At 36.7% G+C, this 27538-nt stretch overlaps 1 protein-coding gene across 5 annotated transcripts in view; it reads left to right on the forward strand.

The window, feature by feature from the left end:
* Window positions 1-2670: 2670 nt before the first annotated feature.
* Window positions 2671-27538, forward strand: part of Arhgap5 (Rho GTPase activating protein 5) — a 63438-nt gene continuing 38570 nt past the window's right edge. Inside the window, exons 1-2 of one of the 5 annotated variants that reach the window (XM_039111971.2) lie at window positions 2671-2825; window positions 14853-18741. In XM_039111971.2, the coding sequence (XP_038967899.1) occupies window positions 15022-18741 (3720 nt within the window). In that variant the 5' untranslated portion in view covers window positions 2671-2825; window positions 14853-15021. The other 4 variants (XM_017594084.3, XM_063261673.1, XM_039111972.2 and 1 more) reach the window with 4 other exon arrangements.

The following is a 27538-nucleotide window of genomic DNA, read 5'->3' on the forward strand; positions in this document are numbered from 1 at the left end:
GTTGACTTTTTACGTGTTCATAGTTGAGGCTCCCAAAGACAACACTGTTATGATCAGAGATTTCCAGCAGGGGGTGTAACTGCTTCTGTAGGGTAAATCTCCGTGAGTATATCATAGTTCAAGCATTTCCAACAGAGGGTAGAATTGTAACATTTTTTATGACTGTCTTATCTTTTGGTCTAAACTGACCATGCAAATTAATGCTGTTAGGCTATGTTGGAGAACTAGAAATTTGTAGAGACATGTTTAAATTAAAGCCCTAAAATGGCTGACTGATGTGTTATTTGTTCTCTCCTTCTCCCCCTTTTTTTTTTCAAAGTAAATGAAAAACAATGTGTTCTGGGTGATTTTAGTTATCCAGTAAAGCAGATGAACTATTTAATTTTTTTACTCCAGGTAAGAATAGTAATAGATGTGAGAAGGCTGGATAATATTTATTCCAGCTCCCATATAGCACCATGAATAAGCTTAAAGAACAATTTCCTCATTTTTTTTCTCAAAGTATTTTTTTGGGGGTTGGGAAGGTGAGTTTTGTCTCTGAAAGCACTGTTCCTATTCATGTTTAAGAGATGGCACCCCTACACTCATTCTTTAGTGCTTTTTATCTACAAATATATAGACATTATCAATCACAGAATGTTGGCTTCTAATCCCCATTTTAAGATTTCTATGGCTACAGAACACCATGCTTTGTTTTTAAAAGAGAAATAAGTAATATAAAAACAGCAGTGGTGGCTTATCTGCCCTAGTAAGTAGATTACTATTAATAATAAGCAAATTTTTACATTTCTGAGTCTTATAATTCAAGATAGATGATGCAGGACTAAAAAGAATGCTGGCTATGAAAATTACTGCTTGAAAACCATGATAAAATTGGGGGAGGGTCCTTTATTAAGAGCAAAGAAATTTCAAGTCGTTTTGCACCTGGTTTCATATCCTGTATCTGAAAACTATGCCTTATGCTAATATTTCTTTTATGAGCCCTGATTTACTTGACTTCACATATGTAGCTAAGTACCCATTGTTAAAGATTTTCTGGTTGTTTAGAAAATAATTCCAAAATTATCTTAGTACTTAACATTTTATTCAATTCAGGTTATGGTTTTTAGTTGGCTCCAGGCATCGCTTAAGGGCTTTTAGTACAAAGATAAAAAATACACAAAACCACATTCTGTTCAAGCCTATGTAGGGGATTCATGCTTCCTCTTCCTAACTTTCTTCTCTTCCCTTCTGACTTCTCTGTGTCACTTTCATTGCAATGCTCCTCGGTTTTCTCCCTTGCCTTAGTTTGTAAGTGTCCTTAGAGCACAGCCTCTGATGCAGCAATGGGTGGAATCGAGGATTCTAGTCGTGCCTCTTTAAAATCAAGGACAGAATAACACAGCAATTAGAAATGTCTTTCCTGGTTTTAAACTATTTTAAGTTTACCTCTGAGGAATATGAACAGTGGAGGGACACAGGGAAGGAACAAACGAACAGATCTTCTGCTGGAATATTGTGACAGATTTACTGACAAATATGTTCTAACAAATTTGTACCAACAGGCAGTTTTTGTTTTCTTTCCTGACAGCGTGAATTTACTTCTGGATGGCAGCAGCTACGCCATTATAACACTAAAAAGCAACCTTGGCTAACTTCGGTACCTTATGTAGCATAAGAGTAATTTGAATTTTAAAGCACTTTTGTGTATTTACTGATGACAAACTATTTTCAGTACAGGAAATGAATCTTGCCTCAAAGAGAAATACTCCCTTCAAGTTGCTTTACATAAACCAATGAATTGGAGCAGATTTATTTTTTCTCCTTCTAACATCTTCGTTCAAAATTAGGGTGACCTTGGGAAAGTCACAAATAGTTTCTTCGGAGCTTAAAGGCCATGATTTCCTTCGTTCAAATTCTCTCTGCCTTTTCGTGTCAATGCACAGATGAATAATACATGGAAAGCTCGACGTACTCCCAGACTTGCGTAATTTCTAACAGTCTCAAAAAAGACCGAATGCAGTATCATGAAAGTCGGGAAGCAGAGAGTTGAATTGATGGTGAGCCCTTGGGGCCACCCTAAACCATCTAAGTCTTGGGGTCTGGCTCAACTTCCCTAAGAATGGCTAGGATCAAGGGCCTGCGTCTGTGTCGTGCCCACGGGGAAAGGACTCCTCTTGCCCTCGACTAGCTCAGGCTTCTGGCTGAGAGTGGCTCCAGGTCCCGGGCCGGTGATGTCTGTGGTCGGTAAGCGATTACCAGGCAGGGCTGGCGGTGCACACACAACACACAGAGGCAAGTCTCTGCGACGGAGCTCAGGCACATTCTTCTCTTTGCATTCTTCAGTGCCCAGAGACCTTAGGCTCCAAGGCTTAGAGGGATTTATGGAGGAGCGTTCGGCGCCCATGCCATGCCTTGCAACGGCTAACACAGCCCCGAGTTCCTTTGCAGGACTCCGGATTACCGCCAAATACCGAAGGAAGGCAAGGGAGAAGGCAGGGGAGGCTCGGCGACCAAGCCCGGCGTGAGGCGCCTAAAGCGTGGAGGATGGGACGGAGGAGGAGCGGAACACGGAGAAAGGGGAGAGCTGAGGAAAAACACTCACGCCAATGGGTAACAGGGAAAAGGTGAGAAGGAAGGGAGTAGGAGCGGGAGCCAATGGGTGGGAGAGGCGGAGATAGGGGGAGGGGCAGAAGCCAATGGAGAGCGGGCCCCGAGCGGGGACGCGGCCCTGCGCGCTCGCGCGCCCCCTCCCTCCGGCGCGGCAGCTCGCGCCTCCTCGGCTCCCGGGAGACGAGGGCAGGGGCGGGGCCGAACCGGGAGCGCGGCTCGGGAGGCGTCTGGAGGTGAGCGCCGCGGGGCGGGGGAATTATGGGGCGGGCGGCGCGGGCACGCACGCGCGCCCCCGTGCTGCCCGCGCCGCCCCCGGCCGGGTGTGTGGCTTCGCGCGCGCGCGTGCGTGCGTTCCGGCGGTGCGCGCCGGGAGAGATGCTGAGGTAAAGTTCGGGAGAGAGGGAGAGATCCGTCAGCGCGAGGAGCCCGAGTGGCCGCCATTACTGAGCCCAGCGCGACGGCGGGCGCGGGGGAAGGGGGGAGGGTCGGGGTTACCGCTGCCGGCAGGCGGGCGGGTTACCGGGCAGCGCGAGCCGCGGGGCTCGGGCTTTCGGGGCGTGTGTGTCGGCGAGGGCGCGGGGAGCGCGCCGGCAGCGAGAGGCGAGCCGAGAGTGGAGGAGGCGGCGGCGGCGGGAGCGCTCCCCAGGAATGTCGCTGCCGCCGCCACCACCGCGGCCGCTGCCGTTGAGGAGGCGACGGAGGAGACCGGCGTTGTTAGGTAGGACCTCCGAGAGCGGGCTGCGCGGGGCCTGCCGCTTCCCTCCCGCCAGGGACCCTCGGTCGCCGCCGCCGGTTGTAACCAGTTGAAGGGGCTGGGGCTGGGGCCGGGCGGCTGGGTCCTCGCAGGCCGGGCCGCGAGGATACGGTCGGCTGAAGGGCAGAGAGGCCGGAGAGGGGCCGCTTTCTCCACAGGTGATCGGGCCGGGGGCGGCAGAGGCCTGCTGGTAGCCGAGCTCGTGCCGGCCCCGCCAGGCGTCCTCTCTCCGCGCCACCTTCACTTGTCCGGGGCTTGGAGGGTGCGCGGGGAAGGAAGGTGGCGGGGTCGGCTGGCTGGGCTGCCGCTGTTAACGAGTTCCACCTGGAAGGGGGAGCGCGGTGGGCGCAGATCCGCAGGAACAGGACCTCGGCTGCAAACTTAACCGCCTTTCCGGGGGATCGGCCCTTTCACTTTTTTCTTATCTCCTCGACTCCTCCCTAGGCTCACCACCACATTCCCATCTGCTAAAGCTTGGGGTAAGGGAGTGAGAAGTTGCACTGCGCAACCCAAACACAGACTCCTTCCTGTCGTTTGACTGCTTACTGGGCCGGGGCTTTGATCCCGAGTTTTGGCTGGAATAACCTCTAAAATTTCCCTCGGTTCCCAGTAAAGAAAAGTATCGGGGTGGGGGTGGGGAGCAGCTCGGGAGCGCGCGTGCACTTATCCACACATAAATACACTCCCTCACACCCTCCCTCTCCAGCGTTATTGGAAATGCAAGTGAGGTGCAAGCTGAGGCTGAAGGGTGCTAGAAAGTAAGGACAAACTATTAGAACGACTAATAAAATTCCGAGAAAGTAGCAGGGAAGGAGTTCATACTTTTACAAAATATGATGGGAATCCAGTTTGGGCCAGTGCTTAGTAAATAATAAGTAAAATGTACTAAATCAAAACCAAGATAGTGAGATGAGTGAGTTTCCTCATCCATCTAACCTTATATGTCATCAGTTTACAGTGTTTCTTTTGTGAAGGTAGAAACCAAGGACATTTTTATAAATGTTCAAGTATGAAACCATGAAATGCCTCTCTGTTTACTAGTGTTTGTGCGTGTTGCCTTCGGCAGGTGTGTGAGGTGGGGGTTGCCCTTTCTACTTAAATTCAAAACCAATATCCACTTTGAACAGGATGTTAGGAGTTGTTTACTGGCATGAGGAGACCACTCACTTCATGGAAGAGTTCTCTTAATCTCTAAGACAGTTCTTCCGGCATCCATTACATCCAGATGTGACTATTCCCGAAAAATACTTTGGTTTAAATACGGACTTTACCAAAATGTATTTGGAAATATTTTACTGTCGATTCCAGTTTTTTTGTATGCTACTCCTTTTCAGAATTTTTACATACTAAGACTAATAGTATAAGGTAACTGCAGCTTCCAGAAAAATTTTGTCTTAATTTTAAATTTCTCATTTTGTACCTTTTTTTAAATCCTTTGTAATTAAACTATATTTTTCCTATCTATAGACTATAGAGCAGAGGAAGAAAATTGTAACTGTGGGTCACAAAAGCCTGATAAGGCATTGGAAGTGTATATAAATTGTGGATTTAAAGGTGAGGGATACGTGCTTACTTAGCTTAAAGAATTACAGCTATTAATCTGATTGATTTAAAGAAGAATCCAACAGTAAAGACAATTAGATAACTATTGATCTGGTTGTCTTCTTTAGCTACATTCTTTAACTCAGATCAGCATGCCTAATTTTACCACTTTTTGTACATTGATTATTAAGAGCACTGGGCTTGTTACTCATGGATAGAAAAAATTCTGTCACAGAATTGAGCTTACTGGTTTTTTTTTAATCTTTGTCCATTTAAACTATATAGGTGATTAGATGTTTTCTTCTTATGTGCTAGACATTGAACAGGATGTTGCATGGTGCTCTACCACCAAGCTACATCTCTAGTCTCTTTCAAAATTGATCCAGTATTTTAATTAGTATCTTAATTCTCTTATATGGTATTTACATTGACTATTTTTGCCTTGTCTCTTTTATAGAAAGGCAGATTTAACACACTTTTTGGTGATAACATTTTTGACCTTGAAAGTTAAAGTTTTATATGAAATAAAATGCTATATTTACCTTTTGGGGAGTATTGGGAGTTATAGTTTAGCTTTGAATAATAGTTTTGTACCCCTCCTCCTGACACACACACACACACACACACACAGCTGTTGTAGAATTGAACCTGGCCCTTGAGCATACTAGGCAATTGCTCTTACTTGTTGGTAGAACAAAAGTATGTTTCATGAATACAGTACTAAACTTTCCCACTGTATATTTGGATCCATAGTTATTGTCTTTGCAAATCAAGAAAGCACTGTGGTTGATTCATTCAAGAAGCATCCTGTAGTGTTACTTCATGTCTCTACTAATTATTAAGAACAAGAAAGAAATGTGTCTAAAAGAATACTGAAGAAATTTTAATAAAGTCATATATCATCCATTTGGCAATTTCTGTAATGAGCCATTTAATGCAAAGTTTTGTTGATTTTATCAAACTAGGGGAAAATGTTAGTGTGTTGGGTTGGTGTACAATACTTATCTAGCATGTGTATACTACAGGACCCTTACATATTCCCTAGTACTACAAACAAACTAAAATGACACATTAGAATTAAAACAAAAATCAGACGTAAGAATTTAAAATACATTCTTTAATTGAGTTTCAAGCCCTGCTCCTTAGATCCTAGGAGTCTTCTTCTAGATGCCATGAGACTTCCTCTGATAAGTCACCCTCTCCAAACCAAGGCAATTTCTGTTTTTAACCTATGAAAGTCTGCATTAAAAAGTATTAAAGTCTCTGATGTATTATTTATTAATTTGATTATTTTTATTTAGCACTTAATACCATACTATGGGGATAAAGAGATGGATTAGAGGTTAGACGGTAAGTTCAGACTTCAGTATGAGAGGTAGTAACTGTAACCGACTAAGTAGATAAAGGTGCTGAGAGGTCCAGGAAAAAAAACAGCTAGCTGGTGCGTGAGCGCTTGTGCTCTCTCTCTCTCTCTCTTTCTCCCTCCCTCCCTCCCTCCCCCCCTTGCCCCCTCTTCCCCTTCTTCTCTACCTCCCCCTCCCCCTCTCAGAAAACAGTTTGAGGTTTTTAAGGGGTTTTGTTGTTGTTGTTGTTGTTTTATACCCCCTAGTGTTCTGTAAGCAATCTCCACTGGGCTGTGCTATAAAACAATAACTTTTCAACTTTTCCTTAGAATTAGAGATAGTACTTAGGAAAAGTTATGTGTAACTTATTTCATGGTTAAAATATGACTTAAGATTTGTCACTAAGATTTTTCTCAAGCTTTTTATCATGCAGAGTTAATCACAAACATTGGTTTTACTTTTCCCCTTAACTTCTGATTAATCTTATTATCCTTAGCAGATTTATTTTATTTAATATCTAATCACTGTGAGCAGTACAAGAAAGTATGTATGAACTATAGCATTGACTCCTATCAGAGCTAATAGTTCTTTGTTTTAAAACTGAGACCCCCACACCCAACAGGCATGTCTGTATATTCTCATGTGCATGTAGGTACCCTTGGAGGCCAGAAGAGGGTATCCTGGAGCTAGAATGGTACTCCCAGCCTCTGCAAGAGGCTCTTAACTCTTGAGCCATGTCTCTATCCCTAGAACTTAGATTTTGAGAGAGAATTTGAGACGTGGAACAATGTATATATAGTTAAATGTGAGGCTAATACAGAACAGGTAAATTTGGCTATAGGATAGTACATTACTGATTTAAAATTTGCTATAAAGGGCTGGAGATGGAGCTCTGCAGTAAGAGTGCTGACTACTACTCTTGAGGATCCAGGTTCTAGTCCAAGTACTCATGTGGAACTCTAACTCCAGTTCTAGGGGAACCTAATGACCTTTTATGGTCTCCATGGACATTGAATTCACACAGTACACAGACATAATATGCAGGCAAAGAACTTGTACACATGAAATAAGTAAAACAAAACAAAATACATACAATGTGATATAAAGAAATTTCTATAAAGGAGATTCTTTTTGAAAGTAGTTAAGATAATGAGGGGGAGAAAAAAGATGTTGAAGTAGTAATGTCTATGGACCAAAAGTGTATGGGAAACTCTAAGCCAGATTGGCAGATTGGCAAGTGAGAAGAAATGCAAGATAAAAGTCTAAAAACATCAGTTTTTACCTTATGAGTAAGTTGAAATATTAATACAAATGCAAGGGTAAATAAAGATAATGGAGAAATAAACTGTCTATTCTCACTGTATTGGACATTAAACAGCTCTGGAGAGATAGACTATAGTTCTTGGCTTCTGGTTTGGTGTGGTTTGTCCATTTTCTTGTTGAGTATGTCTTTTTACTGATGAAAAGCTCTGTGATTATTTTTATGTTTTCCATTTCAAAGCCAAGGTAACACTTTTTGAGTGCTAACCATTTAATGTAACTGGTGTGTGGGATTCTTCAGATATTTCTAGGAATACTCAATGGCCTTAAAATTTTCTGAACTTTATGTTCTTGTTACTCATCTTGACCTTACCTCATTTTATTACCAAGTTTTGTGTCTTTGGCGATAACACTAGAGACTCAGGTGATATCACCATCTGTTGCTAAAACTGATTAGCTTTTCATTGAGAAACATCGACTCATTTATTTCATATTAGACATACGTGCCAGTCACTAAGTTCTCTGTCTAGCATTGTTCTTTTAGTTCAGGTGCTTAGCATACAGTGTTCACTTTTGTAGGCTTTGTGATGGGGTCACCACTTTCAGTCTTGTATTCTACTTTTAGACTCTTCAGTTTTCTTTTACAAGCTCTACCTCCTGTTTGTTCTTTTATAGGATATATTTTAAATCTAAGCATATTCTTCTACTTTCCAATATGGTTGCTGTGCTCAATACACTCTCTTCATTAGTCACACATCTGGAATGACTTATCTTTGGAAACCAAACCCTATCAAATATTTTTTGTTCACAAAATTCTTCATCTCAGGACTGGAAAAGTGGCACAGTGGAGAAGAGAAGAACACTGGCTTCTCTTGTAGAGGACCTGGGTTTGATTCCCAGCACAGTACATGGCTGCTTACACCTGATTTTGGGGCTTCCACAGACACCAAGTACACGTGCAGTACACATATATACACGTAAACAATACTTAAATACATAACATACAAAAAATCATCTAATGTTTGTAAACTATGGCCTTTGACCATTTATTTCTCTATAATACCCTTTTATATTGTGAAATAGCTGTCAAAGTTGTCAGAATAATATTTTAAAATATATTAACAATATGAAATTCAAATATCTGTGTGTCTAAATGAAGTTTTATTATAATATATCAAGATCATTTTGTTCTCAAGTCAAGTAATATAACAGACAATAGATAGTATATCCAACCCATTATAGAAAAAAGTTTTCCAAACCTTGGTCTAGTATAGCTCGTAACTTGTATTTCATTTATTTGAATTCATAACTGCATTTTTAAACTCCATGATACATATCACATTGCTTTTATCTCTTTAGCTATGGTACTATAAAGATGAGTTGGGGTTGGTGGTGGTGTGGAGTTTTTGTTTTAAAGACAAATCTCATGTATACCAGGCTGGCTTCCAAGTTGCCGTTTAACCAAACAACAAATTAACCTTGAATTTCTGATCTTCCTGCCTTTGCTTTCTGTGATTGTGTTGTGATTACAGGCACAAATCATCATGTTTGTTTATTTTTCAGACTTACTAAGGCAGGCTCTTACTTTTAGTCCAGGCTGATCCAGAACTTACAATATAGACAATACTGGATGTGCCTTCTCCCTTATCTTCCCAGATGATGGACTCACAGGCATGGGTCACCTTGACCAGCAAAGTGTTTGTTTGTTTATTTATTTATTTATTTATACAGGTGTATGTATATATATGAATATATTTATAGTGTGGAAAATGCCTTTTTAGCCTCTTGATATCCTTTTTTAAATGTCCAGTGTTTTAAAACTTCCTGTGATTATTTGCCTTGCTCCTATTCCCATTTTTAAAAAGAAAGTTGTGGAACCTAGGACCTCTGAGATGGCTCAGTGTTTATAAGATGCTTGTTGTCAAGCCTGATGACCTGAGTTATCATGGTGTAAAAAGAACTGATGCCTGCAAGTTTTCTTCTGATCTATATATACACCTGTGGTGTATATGCCCACATACATACAAAATGAGTATAAGTTTAAAACATTGGAAAACCTTGCATACAATAATTCATATAATGAAAATGATGGGTCCTTTTCTGTGTAGCTTTACAAATGTAGAAAGTAATTAAAAAGTATTCCCTCTCCCACTTCTTAGTTTTCAAAGAGGGTGAGCATATTCATAGTACTGTCTTCAGTGGCCTTCCTTACAGTGCCTTTAGATTTTCTAAGTCTCTGCCATAAGGTTCAGCAGGTAGTAGTGGCTAAACATAGGCATACAGGTAGGTCGTTCTCTTAAGTTGATAGAAATGACATGACCCTTGATACATTGATTTCCACTACTGAATAAGGAAATAGCCTAATATAAATTTGGGATAGCTTTCTCATATTCCCAAAGATGATGTGAAAGATGTAGATTAAGTAATAAGATCTGCAGTTACTCTGTTTGGAAATAGTTTAGCTGATTTAAAGATGACTTTCATCAATTATCCACCCCCAGCAATTTGAAATATCAAAAGATAGAAATGGATAAAAGAATTACTTTTATTGAATAGTGTTAGAAAATCCAGAGTTACTGCTTGGTCTACCTCCTAGAAATACTTTACTGTTTATCAGTCTATAGTGTATGTAAGCGATCAAACTATAGGGCTTAGGAAGATGCTGGGTGTTTCAGATTAGATGATTTTAATTAGACTTTTTAGGTTTATAGCAGTATGTGGGTTTTTATTAGTTGTGCCAACAAATGTGGCATCAGGGTTATATAATGGTTTTAGAGTTGTGTGCACTGAACCCGGAGATTGATTCATTTATAACTTGCTAAAAATTAGTTTGTTCCCTGTGTGTAAGGTAATCTGGGAGCTAGGAGATTGGGTAAAAATAGAAAATTCTAGAATTTTCAGGTTAGTCACTACATAATTTTTAAAGATTTAAATAGTCTAATCTAAAGACCAATTCATAAAAGTGACTTTTTACAGCTACATTGCATCTAAAGATTGTGTGCTTTTGTGGCAGAAATCTTGGTTCAAAGGTTAAAATTTTAAAAATCAAAATGTTGTGATTGATTTTCATTATTACATTGTTGAATTACTTAGCTACCTTAATATGCTAAAATGTTACCTGTTTTTGCTTATAACATTGATAAATCTGTCATCAAGAATTAGCAAAATTAACAGGAATAATATTTCAGGTTTACACTAATTTTTTAATATGTAGTTTTTTTTTTCCTTAGGTTATTCTGGATAAGTTTACTTTAGCTTTTTGAATATAGGATGATCTTTGTGTTAGATCTGTCTTTGGGAATGTTTGATTACATAGGGGTATTTAAAATTGAGCAAGTAATTATAAAGTTATTTCTGTATATAATCAGGTCTTAGAATTTAATTTCCTATAATAAATACTGTGACTTGTAAAAAAGATACTTAAAGACAGTTATATTTAGAGCTATATTCCTTATTTTTCGATTTTTAAATTTATTTTTCATTTTATGTGTATAAGTGCTTTGCCTGCATGTTTGTATGTGTACCGTGTGCATGCATTGCTGTGGAGACCAGAAGAGGATGTTGGAACTCAGAATTAGGTGGCTGGTTGTAGGCTGCCATGTGGATACTGGGAGTGGAACTCAAATCTCCAAAAGAGCAGCAAGTATAGTGCTGAACCATCTGTCTAGTCCCTATGTCTCTCTTTTAAAAATTAGTTTTAACTAATTTATAAATAAAAATATATGCTTATTCTGGCTAAATACATTATTATGCATCATAATTTACTTTGATTCAAATACCTTCATTTTTGGAAAGTTTTCAGCTTAATACTTAGACTTGTAACTTTGTTTTGTGAAGTACTTAGGCTTCTGGGTTATACTAATGTGATGGACATAGATTTGTACCTTTTTGGCTCTTAAATCTGCAGTGAAATGGGAGAGGAGTAGAGTTAATGACATACAATACTTACGCTAATTATGCAGTAGCTTTGGAAATACTGGGGAAAGTACAAAGACAGGAATGTGTTAAGCATGTTGTGTGCCTCAGTCTCACTGAAACAGAATGAGACTTTGGGAAAGTAGCTCAGAGATGTATGAGAACATTGTAGTAAGTAGGCAGGGATTGTAGTGGCTTTTCCTTTTAGAAGTACTGGAAAGTTTAATAAGAACCTGGCTGATACCAAAAGGCCAGACAAAGGGAGCAAGAATTATGCAAGGAAATGAAATTAGAATCATTTATCAAACATGATGGTGACTAGAATCCATTTATAGTAGTAAAGATGTCAAGAACTGGTAAGTTTTGAGTCTGTGTGTGCTGTGTGTGTGGGTGCGTGTGCATGTGTCACATATACATACATATTTAAGGGTAGGGCTATTAAGGACAAAGCAAAACTAAAGGTGTAAATATTTGAAAATCGTACTTTTTATTAATAGATGCAACAGTTTTATGAAAGGGGACAAAAGTTTTATTATTTAATGTTTATAGATTTGTATTTCTTAATTGACAGTAGTTCTGTGTATATGGGATATGATGTAGCATTCACATAATGAGTGATTGGATCAGGGAAATTGGCATATCTCTATAGCCTTAGTCACCTTTTCACATTGGGAATGGTCAGAATCTTTTCTATTAGTTTGCTTTTTGATACTGTATACCAAAAATGATGATGTGGACCAAAACCAACTTGAAGAGAAGGATTTATTTGTCTATACATTCTAGTCCCTGGTCCATTATTCAGGAATTCAGAGCAGGAATTCAAGAGGAGCAGAGGCAAGAACCATGAAGGAAAACTTACAGGCTTATTTCCTCTGGCTTACTCAGCTACCTTTCTTATACAGCTCATGCTCATTGGCCTAATAGAGGTAGTTCCTCAGTTGGGGTTCTTTCTTAGTTATGTCAAGCAAACAACCAAGATTAGCCATCACTAATTTACCCCTTGTTAACTTGACACACAAACACATTACTGTGAAAAATCTGTAACCCTTCCCTTTTTTGCTCCCTGGGTCTTGTGCTAATATAATATTGCAATATAAAACATAGTATGAATTTTAAAAGGTTTTAAAGTCCAGGTTCTCTTTAAAAATTCAAAGTCTCTTGACTATTGGTTCCTATAAAATCTAAAATAAATGATAGGTTTTTTTGTTTGTTTTTTTTTTTTTTTTAAGAAGAACTTGGGCACAGTTATAGTCAAATAAAAGCAAAACCAAAATTAACAAAAATCTCAGAGTCTTAACATCTGGGACTCATTCATGATCTTCTGGGCTACAAAGGGCTTGGAAAGCTCCAGAACTTGATTTCCACCATTCATAGCCCATGCAGCTTGTCTCTTAGTCTTAGGCTAAGTCCATTTATGCACCTGACTGGCTTTGGTAGTCATTCTGTGATCCTTGCATTTCCAATATGCTGGACTGTCTACTTTAACAGGCTGTACCTTCACCAATGACCTTCCCTGGCTTGCTTTTATACAGCCCATGCCCACCTGCCCAGGGATGGCACTGCCCACAGTAGTTAAGGCACTCCTTTCCAGGTGTGTCAAGTAGACAACCAAAATTAGCCTTTATACCTCTGTACTAGTTATTTAAAATATTTGTTTTCAATTTGATTATTCTGCAGTGATGTAGAACATTAGAAGTTATTTCTACTGTCCAACTGTACTTCAGTGACTGTTATCCATCCTCTCTTCATTATTCCCTCTCCTCACACTTTTCTCAGGCTCCAGTCAGTAGCATTCTAGTCTCTAAAAACGTTGTAGGTTAAATTGAATTTCTAAGAATTTATTTTTCATTTTTCTAAATTTCTTGTGTAGCTTTTTAATTTGTAGAGAGCCACTTCATGTTATATTTAAAAGATAATGCAGAGTATGACTGGCCTAGTAAATTTTTGAAAATTTAGTTCTTGGAAATGGGTTTATTTTAAAAAAGGTCTTGGAAAGTTTCACAAATATCTATATTATCATTAATTTCTATAAAGTTAATTGACACTCGACATAACTTTCTTAATATAAACCCTAAGCTTCTAAGATGAGCTTAAAGAATTGAGAGCCCTCATTGGGAGCTATTAAAAGCTAAATATGGGGGTTGGGGATTTAGCTCAGTGGTAGAGCGCTTGCCTAGGAAGCGCAAGGCCCTGGGTTCGGTCCCCAGCTCCGGAAAAAAAAAAAAAAAAAGCTAAATATCTAAAAATGATCCAAACCATGTAACTTCATGGAGGCCATTACTACTAATACCACCATTATTACTATTTCTTGCTTTCATCATAAGTGAAAAAAAGTTGACTAAATGTTATGGGAATTTACTGTGTATAAAAGTAAAGTTTCATAAGAAAGGAACTATATGATTGTCCTAGTAACATATTACTACTGATCCTTTTTGAAAGAGAATTTCAAATGAATTTAAATAACATGTACATAGTAGAAAAGCAGGGTTTTGATCATACAATTTTTAGAGATTTTTGTTCTTCGCCCTTAAAAAAATACCAAAATTGCTTTGGTTAATTATTAGACAAGTTGTTTACCACTAAGCTGCATGCATTCCTTAGCCCAAGTCTAAATTCTTAGTAAGTCATAATGACCAGAGTTACATTTATGAGTTACATTGTATCTGGATAAGAATATATAATAGATATTACTAAAGATGTGAGCATTTTGATAGAGATTAGGGTTTAGTGAAAAGTTTTCAATAGTATTAACTCCTTTCTACCCTTTACCTTTCCTCCTTTTTTTTCTCTCTCAATTTTGGGAGGATCGTATCTAATTTCACATAAGTATTGAAACCAAAAACAAACAACCAACCAAAACTCCTAAAATCCTGGGGAAATACGTTTTGAGGAATTCTGTTATCTAAAGCCAGTTATTTTATGCTTTTTGCGTCATGAGGCTGGAGATACATCTGTTTTAGAGTGCTTGCTTATAGAATGCTAGCACTAGGGAGCCCTTGATTCTACCCCTGACACAGTCAATATAAAACAAAATTGAGTAAAAGCTAAAAGTTAGTTGATAAAGCAGTGCATTTTAGTTATTCTTAACAGTCTTACAGAAGGCAAGAAAATTAAAGGAGTAGGAAAGATTAGTTATTTTCTCAGATCTGTAAAAAGGAATAATTGGAAGCAGAGCTCACATTTGTTTACTAGAGGCTTTAGGGAATTCATTTTAATGCTTGCGAGCCGTAAGGTTTATATATTTAACATTTATTGTTAGATTTACCTTAAAATTTGAGGTCATGTGCATTTATAAAAGTCAATTATAAATTGTTTATATGGTTTCTTTACATATATGTAACATTATTAGAATTATTAGTTTACATAATACTTTGTTATTGACATTTTTACTTTGTATATTTCCACATGCATAACTCATGTTAGTTTTTATTTTTTTCCCTTTCTAGGAAGATGATCCCTATGATCTTGAAGAAGACCTTTCTTTGGCGATGAGGGAACTACAAAGAACCAAATATAATTCTGAAATTCAGGATCTGTATTTTGAGAAGGTTTTATTTTCAGAATGAAAAGTATATATGGTTACCTTTATGAATGTAAAGACATGAGAAAAGAGTTATGATGGCAAAGAACAAAGAGCCTCGACCCCCATCCTATACTGTCAGTGTGGTTGGACTCTCTGGGACTGAAAAAGACAAAGGAAACTGTGGAGTTGGAAAATCTTGTTTGTGCAATAGATTTGTACGTTCAAAAGCAGATGAATATTATCCAGAGCATACTTCTGTGCTTAGCACCATTGACTTTGGAGGACGAGTAGTAAACAATGATCACTTTTTATACTGGGGTGACATAACACAAAATGGTGAAGATGGAGTAGAATGCAAAATTCATGTCATTGAACAAACAGAGTTCATTGATGATCAGACTTTCTTGCCTCATCGAAGTACAAATTTGCAACCATACATAAAACGTGCAGCTGCCTCTAAATTGCAGTCAGCAGAAAAACTGATGTACATTTGCACCGATCAGCTAGGCTTGGAGCAAGACTTTGAACAGAAGCAGATGCCTGAAGGGAAACTCAATGTAGATGGATTTTTATTGTGTATTGATGTGAGTCAAGGATGTAATAGGAAGTTTGATGATCAACTTAAATTTGTGAATAACCTTTTTGTCCAGCTATCAAAATCCAAAAAGCCTGTGATAATAGCAGCAACTAAATGTGATGAATGTGTGGATCATTACCTTAGAGAAGTTCAAGCCTTTGCTTCAAACAAAAAGAACCTTCTAGTAGTGGAAACATCAGCACGATTTAATGTCAACATTGAGACATGTTTCACTGCTTTGGTACAAATGTTGGATAAAACTCGTGGCAAACCTAAAATTATTCCCTATCTGGATGCTTATAAAACACAGAGACAACTTGTTGTCACAGCAACAGACAAGTTTGAAAAACTTGTACAGACTGTGAGAGATTATCATGCAACTTGGAAAACTGTTAGTAATAAATTAAAAAACCACCCTGATTATGAAGAATATATCAACTTAGAGGGAACAAGAAAGGCCAGAAATACATTTTCAAAGCATATAGAGCAACTCAAACAGGAACATATAAGAAAAAGGAGAGAAGAATATATAAGTACCTTACCAAGGGCTTTTAATACTCTCTTGCCAGATCTAGAAGAGATTGAACATTTGAATTGGTTGGAAGCTTTGAAGTTAATGGAAAAGAGAGCAGATTTCCAGTTATGTTTTGTGGTGCTAGAAAAAACACCTTGGGATGAAACTGACCATATAGACAAAATTAATGATAGACGGATCCCATTCGACCTTCTGAGCACTTTAGAAGCAGAAAAGGTCTATCAAAACCATGTACAACATCTGATATCAGAGAAAAGAAGAATAGAAATGAAGGAGAAATTCAAGAAGACTTTAGAAAAAATTCAGTTCATTTCACCTGGGCAGCCGTGGGAGGAAGTTATGTGTTTTGTCATGGAGGATGAAGCATTCAAATACATCACTGAGGCTGATAGCAAAGAAGTATATGGTAGACATCAGCGAGAGATAGTAGAAAAAGCCAAAGAAGAGTTTCAGGAAATGCTTTTTGAGCATTCTGAACTTTTTTATGATTTAGATCTTAATGCAACACCAAGTTCTGATAAAATGAGTGAAATTCATACAGTTCTAAGTGAAGAACCTAGATATAAAGCTTTACAGAAACTTGCACCTGATAGAGAATCTCTTCTCCTTAAGCACATAGGATTCGTTTATCATCCCACTAAAGAAACATGCCTCAGTGGCCAATACTGTACAGACATTAAAGTGGAAAACTTACTTGCCAATAGTCTATTACATTCGGATCATAACCGCTCACGCTTGTATCATGATAGTACCAATATAGACAAAGTTAATCTTTTCATTTTAGGGAAAGATGGCCTTGCCCAGGAACTAGCAAATGAGATAAGGACTCAATCCACTGATGATGAGTATGCCTTAGATGGAAAAATTTATGAACTTGATCTTCGGCCTGTTGATGCCAAATCGCCTTACATTTTGAGTCAGCTATGGACTGCAGCCTTTAAACCACATGGGTGCTTCTGTGTATTTAATTCCATCGAGTCACTGAGTTTTATTGGGGAGTTTATTGGAAAAATAAGAACTGAAGCATCTCAGATCAGAAAAGATAAATATATGGCTAATCTTCCATTTACATTAATTCTTGCTAATCAGAGAGATTCCATTAGTAAAAATCTACCAATTCTCAGGCATCAAGGTCAACAGTTGGCCAATAAATTGCAGTGTCCTTTCGTCGACGTACCTGCTGGTACGTATCCTCGTAAATTCAATGAATCACAAATAAAGCAAGCTCTACGAGGAGTATTAGAATCAGTTAAACACAATTTAGATGTGGTGAGCCCAGTTCCTATCAATAAGGATGTGTCAGAAGCTGACTTGAGAATTGTCATGTGTGCCATGTGTGGCGATCCTTTTAGTGTGGATATTATTCTTTCACCTTTCCTTGACTCTCATTCTTGCAGTGCTGCTCAAGCTGGACAGAATAATTCATTAATGCTTGACAAAATTATTGGTGAAAAAAGGAGGCGAATACAGATCACAATATTGTCATACCACTCCTCAATTGGAGTAAGAAAAGATGAACTAGTTCATGGGTATATATTAGTTTATTCTGCAAAAAGGAAAGCATCAATGGGAATGCTTCGTGCATTTCTATCAGAAGTTCAAGATACCATTCCTGTACAACTGGTGGCAGTTACTGACAGTCAAGCTGATTTTTTTGAAAATGAAGCTATCAAGGAGTTAATGACTGAAGGAGAACACATTGCAACTGAGATAACTGCTAAATTTACAGCATTATATTCTTTATCTCAGTATCATAGGCAAACTGAGGTTTTTACTTTGTTTTTCAGTGACGTTCTAGAGAAAAAAAATATGATAGAAAATTCCTATTTGTCTGATAATACAAGGGAATCCACTCATCAAAGTGAAGATGTTTTTCTTCCGTCTCCAAGAGACTGCTTTCCCTACAACAACTACCCAGATTCAGATGATGACACAGAAGCACCACCTCCATATAGTCCAATTGGGGATGATGTACAGTTGCTTCCAACACCTAGTGACCGTTCCAGATACAGGTTAGATTTGGAAGGAAATGAGTATCCTGTTCATAGCACTCCAAATTGTCACGATCATGAGCGTAACCATAAAGTGCCTCCACCTATTAAACCTAAACCAGTCGTTCCTAAAACAAATGTGAAAAAACTGGATCCAAACCTATTAAAAACGATTGAAGCTGGTATTGGTAAAAATCCAAGAAAACAGACTTCTCGGGTGCCTTTGGCACATCCTGAAGATATGGATTCCTCAGATAACTATGCGGAACCCCTTGACACAATTTTTAAGCAGAAGGGCTATCCTGATGAGATTTATGTTGTCCCAGATGATAGTCAGAATCGAATTATTAAAATTCGAAACTCATTTGTAAATAACACTCAAGGAGATGAAGAAAATGGGTTTTCTGATAGAACCTCAAAAGGTCATGGGGAACGTAGGCCTTCAAAATACAAGTATAAGTCTAAAACTCTGTTTAGTAAAGCCAAGTCATACTATAGAAGAACACACTCAGATGCAAGCGATGATGAGGCTTTCCCTACTTCTAAAACAAAAAGAAAAGGAAGGCATCGTGGAAGTGAAGAAGATCCATTACTTTCTCCTGTTGAAACTTGGAAAGGTGGTATTGATAATCCTGCAATCACATCTGACCAGGAGGTAGATGATAAGAAGATAAAGAAGAAACCCCACAAAGTAAAAGAAGATAAAAAGGTAAGTTTATATTTATTAAAGTGCCCACTTTTACCTTAAAAGGAAAAATATATATTTAAGATAATAAGTTTTGGCATTAATAAGAACTTATAAGATCATTAAGAAAAGATCATTAAATAAATTTGGTATCTTTAGTTTTTTAAAATTCTAAAAAAAATGATAGGGACAGATTTGTTTTTCTTGTTTTAGTGCATTTTATTTCTTGATGCTTTATTTGGAATAGAGGGCTGAGTTTATATTCTTCAGCATGAAAATTATGAGTGGATGTTTATTTTGTCCTTTCTATTTTCAATAACTTAATTTAATCTAATGGTATCAGATTTGTATTTAATGCTTTCTACATCTTTTTTTCAGAGTAGTACTTTAGGAACTTCTATTACTATTTGACTTGATTTCACATAAGCCTTCATCAAGGATTTTATGGTTATTAAGATAATACTCAGTATATTTTTATTCCAGTGTATTGAATGTTACATCAGTTAAATTTTAGGTTTTAATAAATTATTAATGTGAAGTTCCTACAGTTGATTGGTATTTATCAGGCCCAATTAAAGGTAGTTAGATTTTCAGTGCATAGTAAACTGCCCATTTTAACATGGATAGACGTTTTAAAAGTTTAAGCTATGATATTTATTTTCCTAATTCTGTAGACAAAACATTTAAACTTTTTTTCATCTAGCCTAGACATGTAACATATATTCTTAGGACCTCATGACATATGAGGTAAACAGTATATCAGTATATAACAGTAAATATCTCTGGCATCTTACAAATACAACCTTTTTATCATCAGTCTTGTCTACAGTTCTAAGATGGATTTTTTTGTTTGTTTAGGTTTTGTTTTTGAAATAAGATCTTATGTCCCTCAGGTTAGTCTTGAACTGTGTACTCAAGGCTGGCTTCGAACTTGTGCTGCTGTCTCAGCTTTCTGAAATTACAGGAGTATACCCCTTCAAACTTACATAAATGTCAAGCATCTGTAACAGTGGTTTTCAACCTTCCTAATGCTAAAACATATAGTTCCTCATGTTGTGCTGACCCCCCCACCCCAACCGTAAAATTATTTTGTTGCTACTTCATAACTGTAATTTTGCTATTGTTATGAATTGTAATGTAAATGTTTGACATGCAAGATATCTTCTATGCAACCCCAGTGAAAGGCTCACTGGACCCCTAAAGGGGTTGCAACCCTCAGATTGAGAACTACTAATCTATATATATAGTCTTTCCACTTCAGTATTGCCTTTTTTATATGAGTTTATTTTTCTGTTTTGGTTCACAGATCTTAATTGTTTTGCTATCTTAGAGGGGGAGGGGGAAGATGACCCACTCTTTTTTGATATAGGGTCTCTTAACTGAACTTGGAACTCACCAATTGACTAGGCTGGTTAGCCAGTGAGCTTCAGGGATAATACATACTCACTATATTGGCCAGCTTTTATGCTGATCAGAATTCAAGTCTGTGGGCTTATGCAATAGGCATTTTACCAACTGATCCAACTCTCCATCCTCTAGTATAACTTCCACTGAAATAGTAGTTGCAGGAATAGTAAAAGTTGCTGTACTCCAAGGTTCGTCAGATTTTCTGGTTGTTTACATCCCATCTTGCTTGGGCATGAAATATGGCTATGTTTGTTTGCTTGTTTAAGTATTTGGAGGTTAAACTGAAGGTACTGGAATCTTTTCTCTTAAGTGCTTCATTATATATTCCCTATACAAAATTATCTCTAATAACAGTGGTGTTTGAGTGTTTTTGTTTTCCATCTGGCAAATTGATTAAAACTGGCTGGTTAGTTTTCCAAGGTTTTCATTTTGACAGCACAGTGAATGAGTCATTTTTTTAAATGAAAGCTGGTTCTAGGCATATTCTTAAGAATATGTTTGTAATCATCAGATTCAAAAAAGCCTGTATTTTTTTTTAAAGTAACATTCTTACTTCTGAGCACAGGGTAAGAATATACCAAATATATATGTTCTGGAATTTTAACATGTTTTTCATACCAACTGAATAATCATACAACTACTTGGATTGAATGTTACTTCATGAGTTTCATTCTCCTATGTGGTGATTTAACTCTCCAGTTAGTTCTTTGATTGTAAGCCCTCTTTTTCCTTTCAAATCTCAAGTCTGAATGTATTCAAGAGTTGAAAGCATGTAATAATTGAAATGGTGTAGGATTTTCATTCTTTCGTTTTAATTAAGTGTGTATAAGGTAATAGTTCTGTTTATAATCACTAGCATCTTAGATGCATAGAACAAGAGTACTTTGGGTTGGGGATTTAGCTCAGTGGTAGAGGGCTTGCCTAGGAAGCGCAAGGCCCTGGGTTCGGTCCCCAGCTCGGGGGGGGAGGGGGGGGGGTACTTTGCCTTTAACTTTTGTTATTTGCTAAGTACTTCTATTTGATGTCAGCATTTTTTTTTTTTTACTCACACTAGTGTTGAATTAGCTTTAAGTTATATTTTACTCCTAATTGATTAAAGTCACATTCTCAGCCATCTTCAGAATTCTTTTCAGAAATGTGTTAGACTTTTATGTATCATTGCTTTAATTATTAGGTCCATGGTTTGTGTGCTTGGACTCTTAAAAACATTTAAGAAATTCTTTTATTGAAATTTTCATGTTTATAAAATTTGGAGTTATATAAGTGGTTCTAGATTGTTATTTTTCAAAAGAGAAATATAGGTTATGCAACTTCAGACAAGAGCAGGTACTATCAGTGTGATATCTATAGACCTAGCCTTCTCTGGTTTGAATCCAGGCTCAAATGCTCTATCATACCTAGCAGTACTGTGAGAAAAAAAAAAGGGACATTTATTTAGAAGAAGTACCTAGAATATGTTGTTTGTTGGAGAGAGATACTGTAGTCCAAATAAACATTTTTTAAGTGAGCATAGTGGGAAAGGATCACTGTAGAGTACTATTCACAAAACTTAAAGAAAAGGAAATCAGTGGTTTTATTTTAGGTGTGTTTTAAGGAAAAAACTTAAATGGAGGAAAGTTTTCAATTATTCAAAAGCATCAAACTGGCTGCATAATGTGAAAGATGATAGAAATTGTCTTAATTATTAGTACTGAAATATTAATATAGATTTATAAGGGCTTTTACTGAACTATAGAGCTAGTTTGGAGCTAGGCAGAGCCAGTGTACCACAGGATTACAAAATTGCCTTTGGACTGTTTTTAAGATGTATGCAAAACATAAATGAATTTGATATTTAGCTTTGAGTCTCTCCTTCAAGATAACTTTTACTTATGCAGATACTACAAAATGAGAAAGAAAATTGAGATTAAACATATTTAGTTCCAAACATTTTAAATAAGGTATACTCAAGGTATTTGGAATGTGTTATAATTCATGTTGTAGTTAGGGACGAGATTTGGATCATATAGATAAATCATATCTATAAGATAAATAAATAAACATACAGTTATAAAGTGATCCAGGTTCAGAGGCCATATGGGAAATCAAGAACTAAAAGTTGATTCTTTGGAAAGACTAGAAAATAAATAAAATTGGCAAGATTGGGAAAATGCAGAAGCCATAAATAAAACTTAGGAATAAAAACGATGGGATGGGTGAATATGATCAAAACAGGTATAAAATGTTCAATTAATTAATAAAAATATATTAAAAATTAAAAACAGAAATGGATATATAATTACAGGTACATGAAAATAAAAGATACTGGTGAGTACTGCCAGTTTTGTGTATGCTACTTTGAAAATTTAAACACAATAGACATAAAATATATGATTTGATAATTTGCCTAAATTAAAAGAGCATTTAGTTAATTGCAAGGTAGCAGTTAAATTTTCCCACCAACAAAATGCCTATTTCATATAATTTTATGAGACAGGTCATTCTGTTGTTATACAAATTATTTCAGAATAAAAATCACAGGAATACACTCTGCAATTCATTCTCATATTAGTCCTTAATTTCATAATTTTATAACCAGATAAGGTATAAGAAAGAAATAATACATGCCTGTTTTATTCATGAGAATTTATTTAAAATTCTTAAATATAAATATCAGGTCCACAGACCCTTTACTGTAAATTTGACTTTTGTTTTGTGACAGGGTTTTGTTAGCAAAGGCTAGTCCTGAACTCTTAATCCTCTAAGCCCCACCTCCCAAATATTGAGGTTAAAGGCATGTCTCACTCTGCCTGGCTAGCTTTGACATTATTGATTCGGGACCTGCTTGTGAGCAAAAAACATTCAAAATGAAAATCTTAACCTATTTGGATTTATACTGCATATATAGAAAAAAAATTGATATCTGTAATTAACTCCATAAATTAAGTTAAAGAAGAAAAAGTATTATTATGGTATTGGTACATAGAGGGAGAAAATGCTTAATAAAATTTCATGGAGAGACTACTAATTTAGGAATAGATGAGAACTTGGAAAAGTACATGCTTTAGAATATAGTGAAGTCTTAGGTATGGAAATAAATGTCTTTAGAACCTCAAAAATCTTTATTAAAACGTCTTCTTTAAGTATTGAACTTGTACAAGTTCAAGCCAGATAGGGTCCCAGCACTGAGAGGGTGAAGTAGACAGGCTTTCAGCTCTAGCCAAGAAACTATTTGCAGTTGATACATGTGTCTCTTGGTATGTTACCCACACTCAAGGGCAGGCCCCATGCCCAGGATAGTTAGCTAACACAAAACAAACTCCATGATTCTTGTTTGTTTGCTTGTCTGTCTGTCTGTCTTACTGATTTTTTTTTTTTTTTGTTTTGTTTTAAGTCTCGATAAGAGAGAAGGCACAGGAAATTGAGTGGGTAAGGAGGTGGAGAGATGTGGGAAGAGATGAGAGAGGGAAACATCACTATATACTGTCTGAAAATTTTTTAATAAGAAAGTGCCATTGTTACTGGTATGAATCTCAGTCTCAAGGGCAAAAGCTAGTTTTCAGATTCTTGTGCCTCTTCATAATGAACTTTACAGAGGTACTTGGATGTGGATGGACCTTTCCTTCCCCGGAGCTGGGGACCGAACCCAGGGCCTTGTGCTTGCTTACAAGCGCTCTACCACTGAGCTAAATCCCCAACCCCTGGACCTTTCCTTTTAAAGGAAAGCGTATAGTTCTCGGGGAAGATCCAAAGGAGCAGAGAAGTATGACATATTCCACTTGACCTGGCACCCAGAGTACAAAAAAGGCCAAGGTAACTTGTTATGAGTCATGAACATAGATAGTACTTGCCCCTCCCATGTTCCTCTAATATGGGCTTTTCAGAGCATGCTCCCATGATTGGTTGAATATCAGGTAGACTAAGAGCTGCCAGTCTTTCTACTGTTCTGCCACCTGCTTTTCTTGCTAACTTCTGGAATCTCATTTTAGCAGCCTCTGTTTTCACTTAATTTGTAAATTTTCTTTTTTAGGTACCATTTAGTGTACATCAGTTAATCTCTTAGCAGTTAAAGAAATTAGGGTCTCGGAGGATGTATCTCTTGTGTTTTGTTTTGATTTTTGATGGGGCTGGGGATTGAATTTACTGCAGGACTTCATTTAACAGAACATTTAAATTGTTTGAAAGTTTCTTTTTAAAAAAAATAGCCTATTTTGGGGGACTACTTACTGCTTAAAATTAGCAGTTAAAAAAGGTACCAGTTATTTAGTGGTTATTTGGTCTACTCTTTTAAGAGATTCCGAGAGTCACTTTTGTGTGGAAAATGTGTTTAGGAAAATGAGAAAGTAGTTTTTGTTCTTTTTTCATCAATCTTTCAACTAACATCATTTCTAGTCTCTTTGTTTTGAATTGAGTTCTGTTTCTCTTAGCCAATTATCAGTCTAGTCAGAGGAATAAAGATATACTACTGAACTTGTATCTGAGCTTTCATCCTCAGAGCACTGAATAATTTCTAAAGGGTGAAAACTACAGGGTCTACTATGAGGAAGACTGATGCCATATTTATGATTCATAATTTTGGCTTAACAGTATATTGTAGTTGAATTCAGTGTAGATGAATGGCCTTGTCTTTGTCATAGTGAAAAAAATTATATATAAACAGAAGCATCCGTTTAATAATTACAGTTTATTTTGGAAGAGGATACTTATTTTATTCAATTAGGTTTTTACTGAATACTCAATATGACTGACAACTGTTAGAAGCTAATACAGATATAACTAATCCTTGACTGTTTTTTAAGGAATCAAGTCTAGTAAAATTGATTTTAGTTAATATTTTGAGCAAAGTATAACAGAACTTTTGAATTTTCCATATCTTTGTCTTACCCAGAAAACACTGGCTTTGGTTATTATTTCTATCACTTTCTTACTGATAGGCTAAAATGATCTTTTGAATCATTAGTTAGGTGTGTGGAGTTTATAATTCTGCATAAAATTAAGTTTGGTTTATTGTCATACATGTTGGCATGCATGTGCCCATAGCCCTAGCTACGTGGGAGACTGAGGCAGGGTATCCTGGACCTAGTAGTTTGAGAACATCTTAGGCAACATGAGTGACATGCAGTCTTATGATTGGTTTCAGTGTTGGTCACATCAGTTTATGGTACTATATACATTCAGATTATAATATAGTTATTTCCCCTTATATTTTGCAATTTGTCATTCCTTGTTCTGTTCTATCTTATACATTTGACTGATTTATTTCTTTTTAGACATAGATTGAAATGCATAATTTTAAAAGTATATTCTAATTCACATTTTACTAAGACCCAAAAATAAGTTGCTTATTTTTGCATCAGATTAGTTACAATTGTTGAGAATATAATAATGTATCAAGAAAGTTCTTGTATAATGCAGAATACTTTTTTCTAATATATAGATGGACACTTCCTATTGGAAGACAGGTAAATTTATAGCATTTCTGGTTTACGTACTGTTAACTTTAGTGTGTTGTAAATGATCTGTTTGATCATGGAAAAACATGCATTTTTATGATTTCTAGCTCTATAGTGTTTTCTTGATGGCTCAGCTGATAATGATGCGGGTATTTTCAAGTAAACAGAAATAAATGTATGCCTTTGAAAAGTAGAGTTGAGTATGGTGCCGTATGCCTCTGAGCTCTCCACACTCCAAAGGCTGGTGCAGGAGGAACTTGAGTCAGCTTTGTCTGCATAGCATGGCTTTATTTCAAAACAGAACAAAACAGACTGTAGGAGAGAGAAAGGATTTTTAACTAAAAGTAATTTTTCATGTCTTCAGTCCTTAACACAAAAATGGGTATAAAAAAAGTGATCTTGTGATTCTATTTAGTGTTATCCAACTATAAATAAGGAACACTTTTTATGCTTCGTATGAAATAATTGTTTTGAACTTTTTAGAAATTTTTTAGCCTTTAAGTGTCTGCAGAAAGAGTCGAATGTTTCTCCTGAAAAAAAAAAAAAGAAAGAAAATGCATACAGAAAATCTAACTAGAGTTTTGATAGTTTCACTTACTCTGTAAAGACCTGTGGACCCCAGCTTAACAACTCTTAATAAAATGTGAGAGAGGAAGAGGGCACTCAAATTTTTCTTTCTTTTTTTCAATTTTTTATCTTCACTAATACATTGGTTGGCAAACATTGGAGTTAATTTAAATTTTAAAAAAGTATTTGGCTACCCCAAATTTGTAGCATACTTTGATTATTTGACTTTCTGTATTCCAAAACCAAAAGGCACTATAAGATTTTAATAAAAAAAATGAAGTAACAAAGTTTTCTATTAAGTATTTTGGGGGACACATATGGTGAGAACTAAGTAAGATGGTGTTATCACTTACAAGGTGATGACAGTCGGAGATGTTACAGTAGAACTGATGGAGAGAAGAGGAGGCATGGAGACAAGGCAGGTCTGTTCACTTTGCATGCATCTACTGAGGAAAAGTACAATATGTCAGTAATAGTGCATGCATGGTGTAAGGTCATCACTAGGCATAGTACACAGTTATCACTATGGAGAGTAGTTGTTATTTATATTTCATTATCACCCCCGAATTTTTCTAGAACATTACTTCTCACCTAGTAAATGATGCTGCATTTAGTTGTACCTTTTATGGTAATAAATGATCTTTCCTGTCCATTACTAAAAAAAAAAAAAAAAAGTATTTGATGGGTAATGAGAAAAAGAATGTCAGTGGTTTTGAGAATGAAATTCTATGTATAATATAAAACTTAATTTCTTTTAAATATAGTTATTTGGAAAACCCTGATTAAAAAAATTTACTGATAGACTTAGAACAAGGTTTTGTGGCAGTGTCCTGTCCAGGTTACTCTTAGTTTATTATTTAAGTTGTTAATGGCATTAATAAAATATATCAGATGGATTATAGATGTTGATGTTCATTTTTCAAAAAATACTATTTTATAGAAGGAAGTTTTCTGAATTAAGGCCAGAAACTGTCTAATTTGAATCTTCAAGAACCCTATATCTACAGTTATTTTCTCATTTCACTTACAGTTAGCTTGAAAAGTGACCAGTTCTTTTAAAAGGGACACATCCCTGTTTTCCAAAGCCTAGTTGAACTCTCATCCAGTACCCAAAAGTTTTATATACACTCTAAATGGAGTTAAATAAATTTTCATAGAGTCCAAACTCCATAAAAGACTTATACTAATCTCTTATAAGGTATTTCCTTCCCATGTAGTTTTTTCCTTCCCATTTTTTTAATATTATGGCTAGATATTTTTCTCTCCACTGTAAGCATTTTAAAGGTGGTTATCATTTATCTTTATATGCACTGCCGTAGTGTTTCTCATCTTTACTCAGGCAGGACCTCTGCCCCCCCCCCCCCCAGCTGGGGACCGAACCCAGGGCCTTGCGCTCGCTAGGCAAGCGCTCTTCC

The sequence above is a fragment of the Rattus norvegicus genome, chromosome 6, assembly GCF_036323735.1.
Source record: "Rattus norvegicus strain BN/NHsdMcwi chromosome 6, GRCr8, whole genome shotgun sequence".
Classification (NCBI taxonomy): domain Eukaryota; kingdom Metazoa; phylum Chordata; class Mammalia; order Rodentia; family Muridae; genus Rattus; species Rattus norvegicus.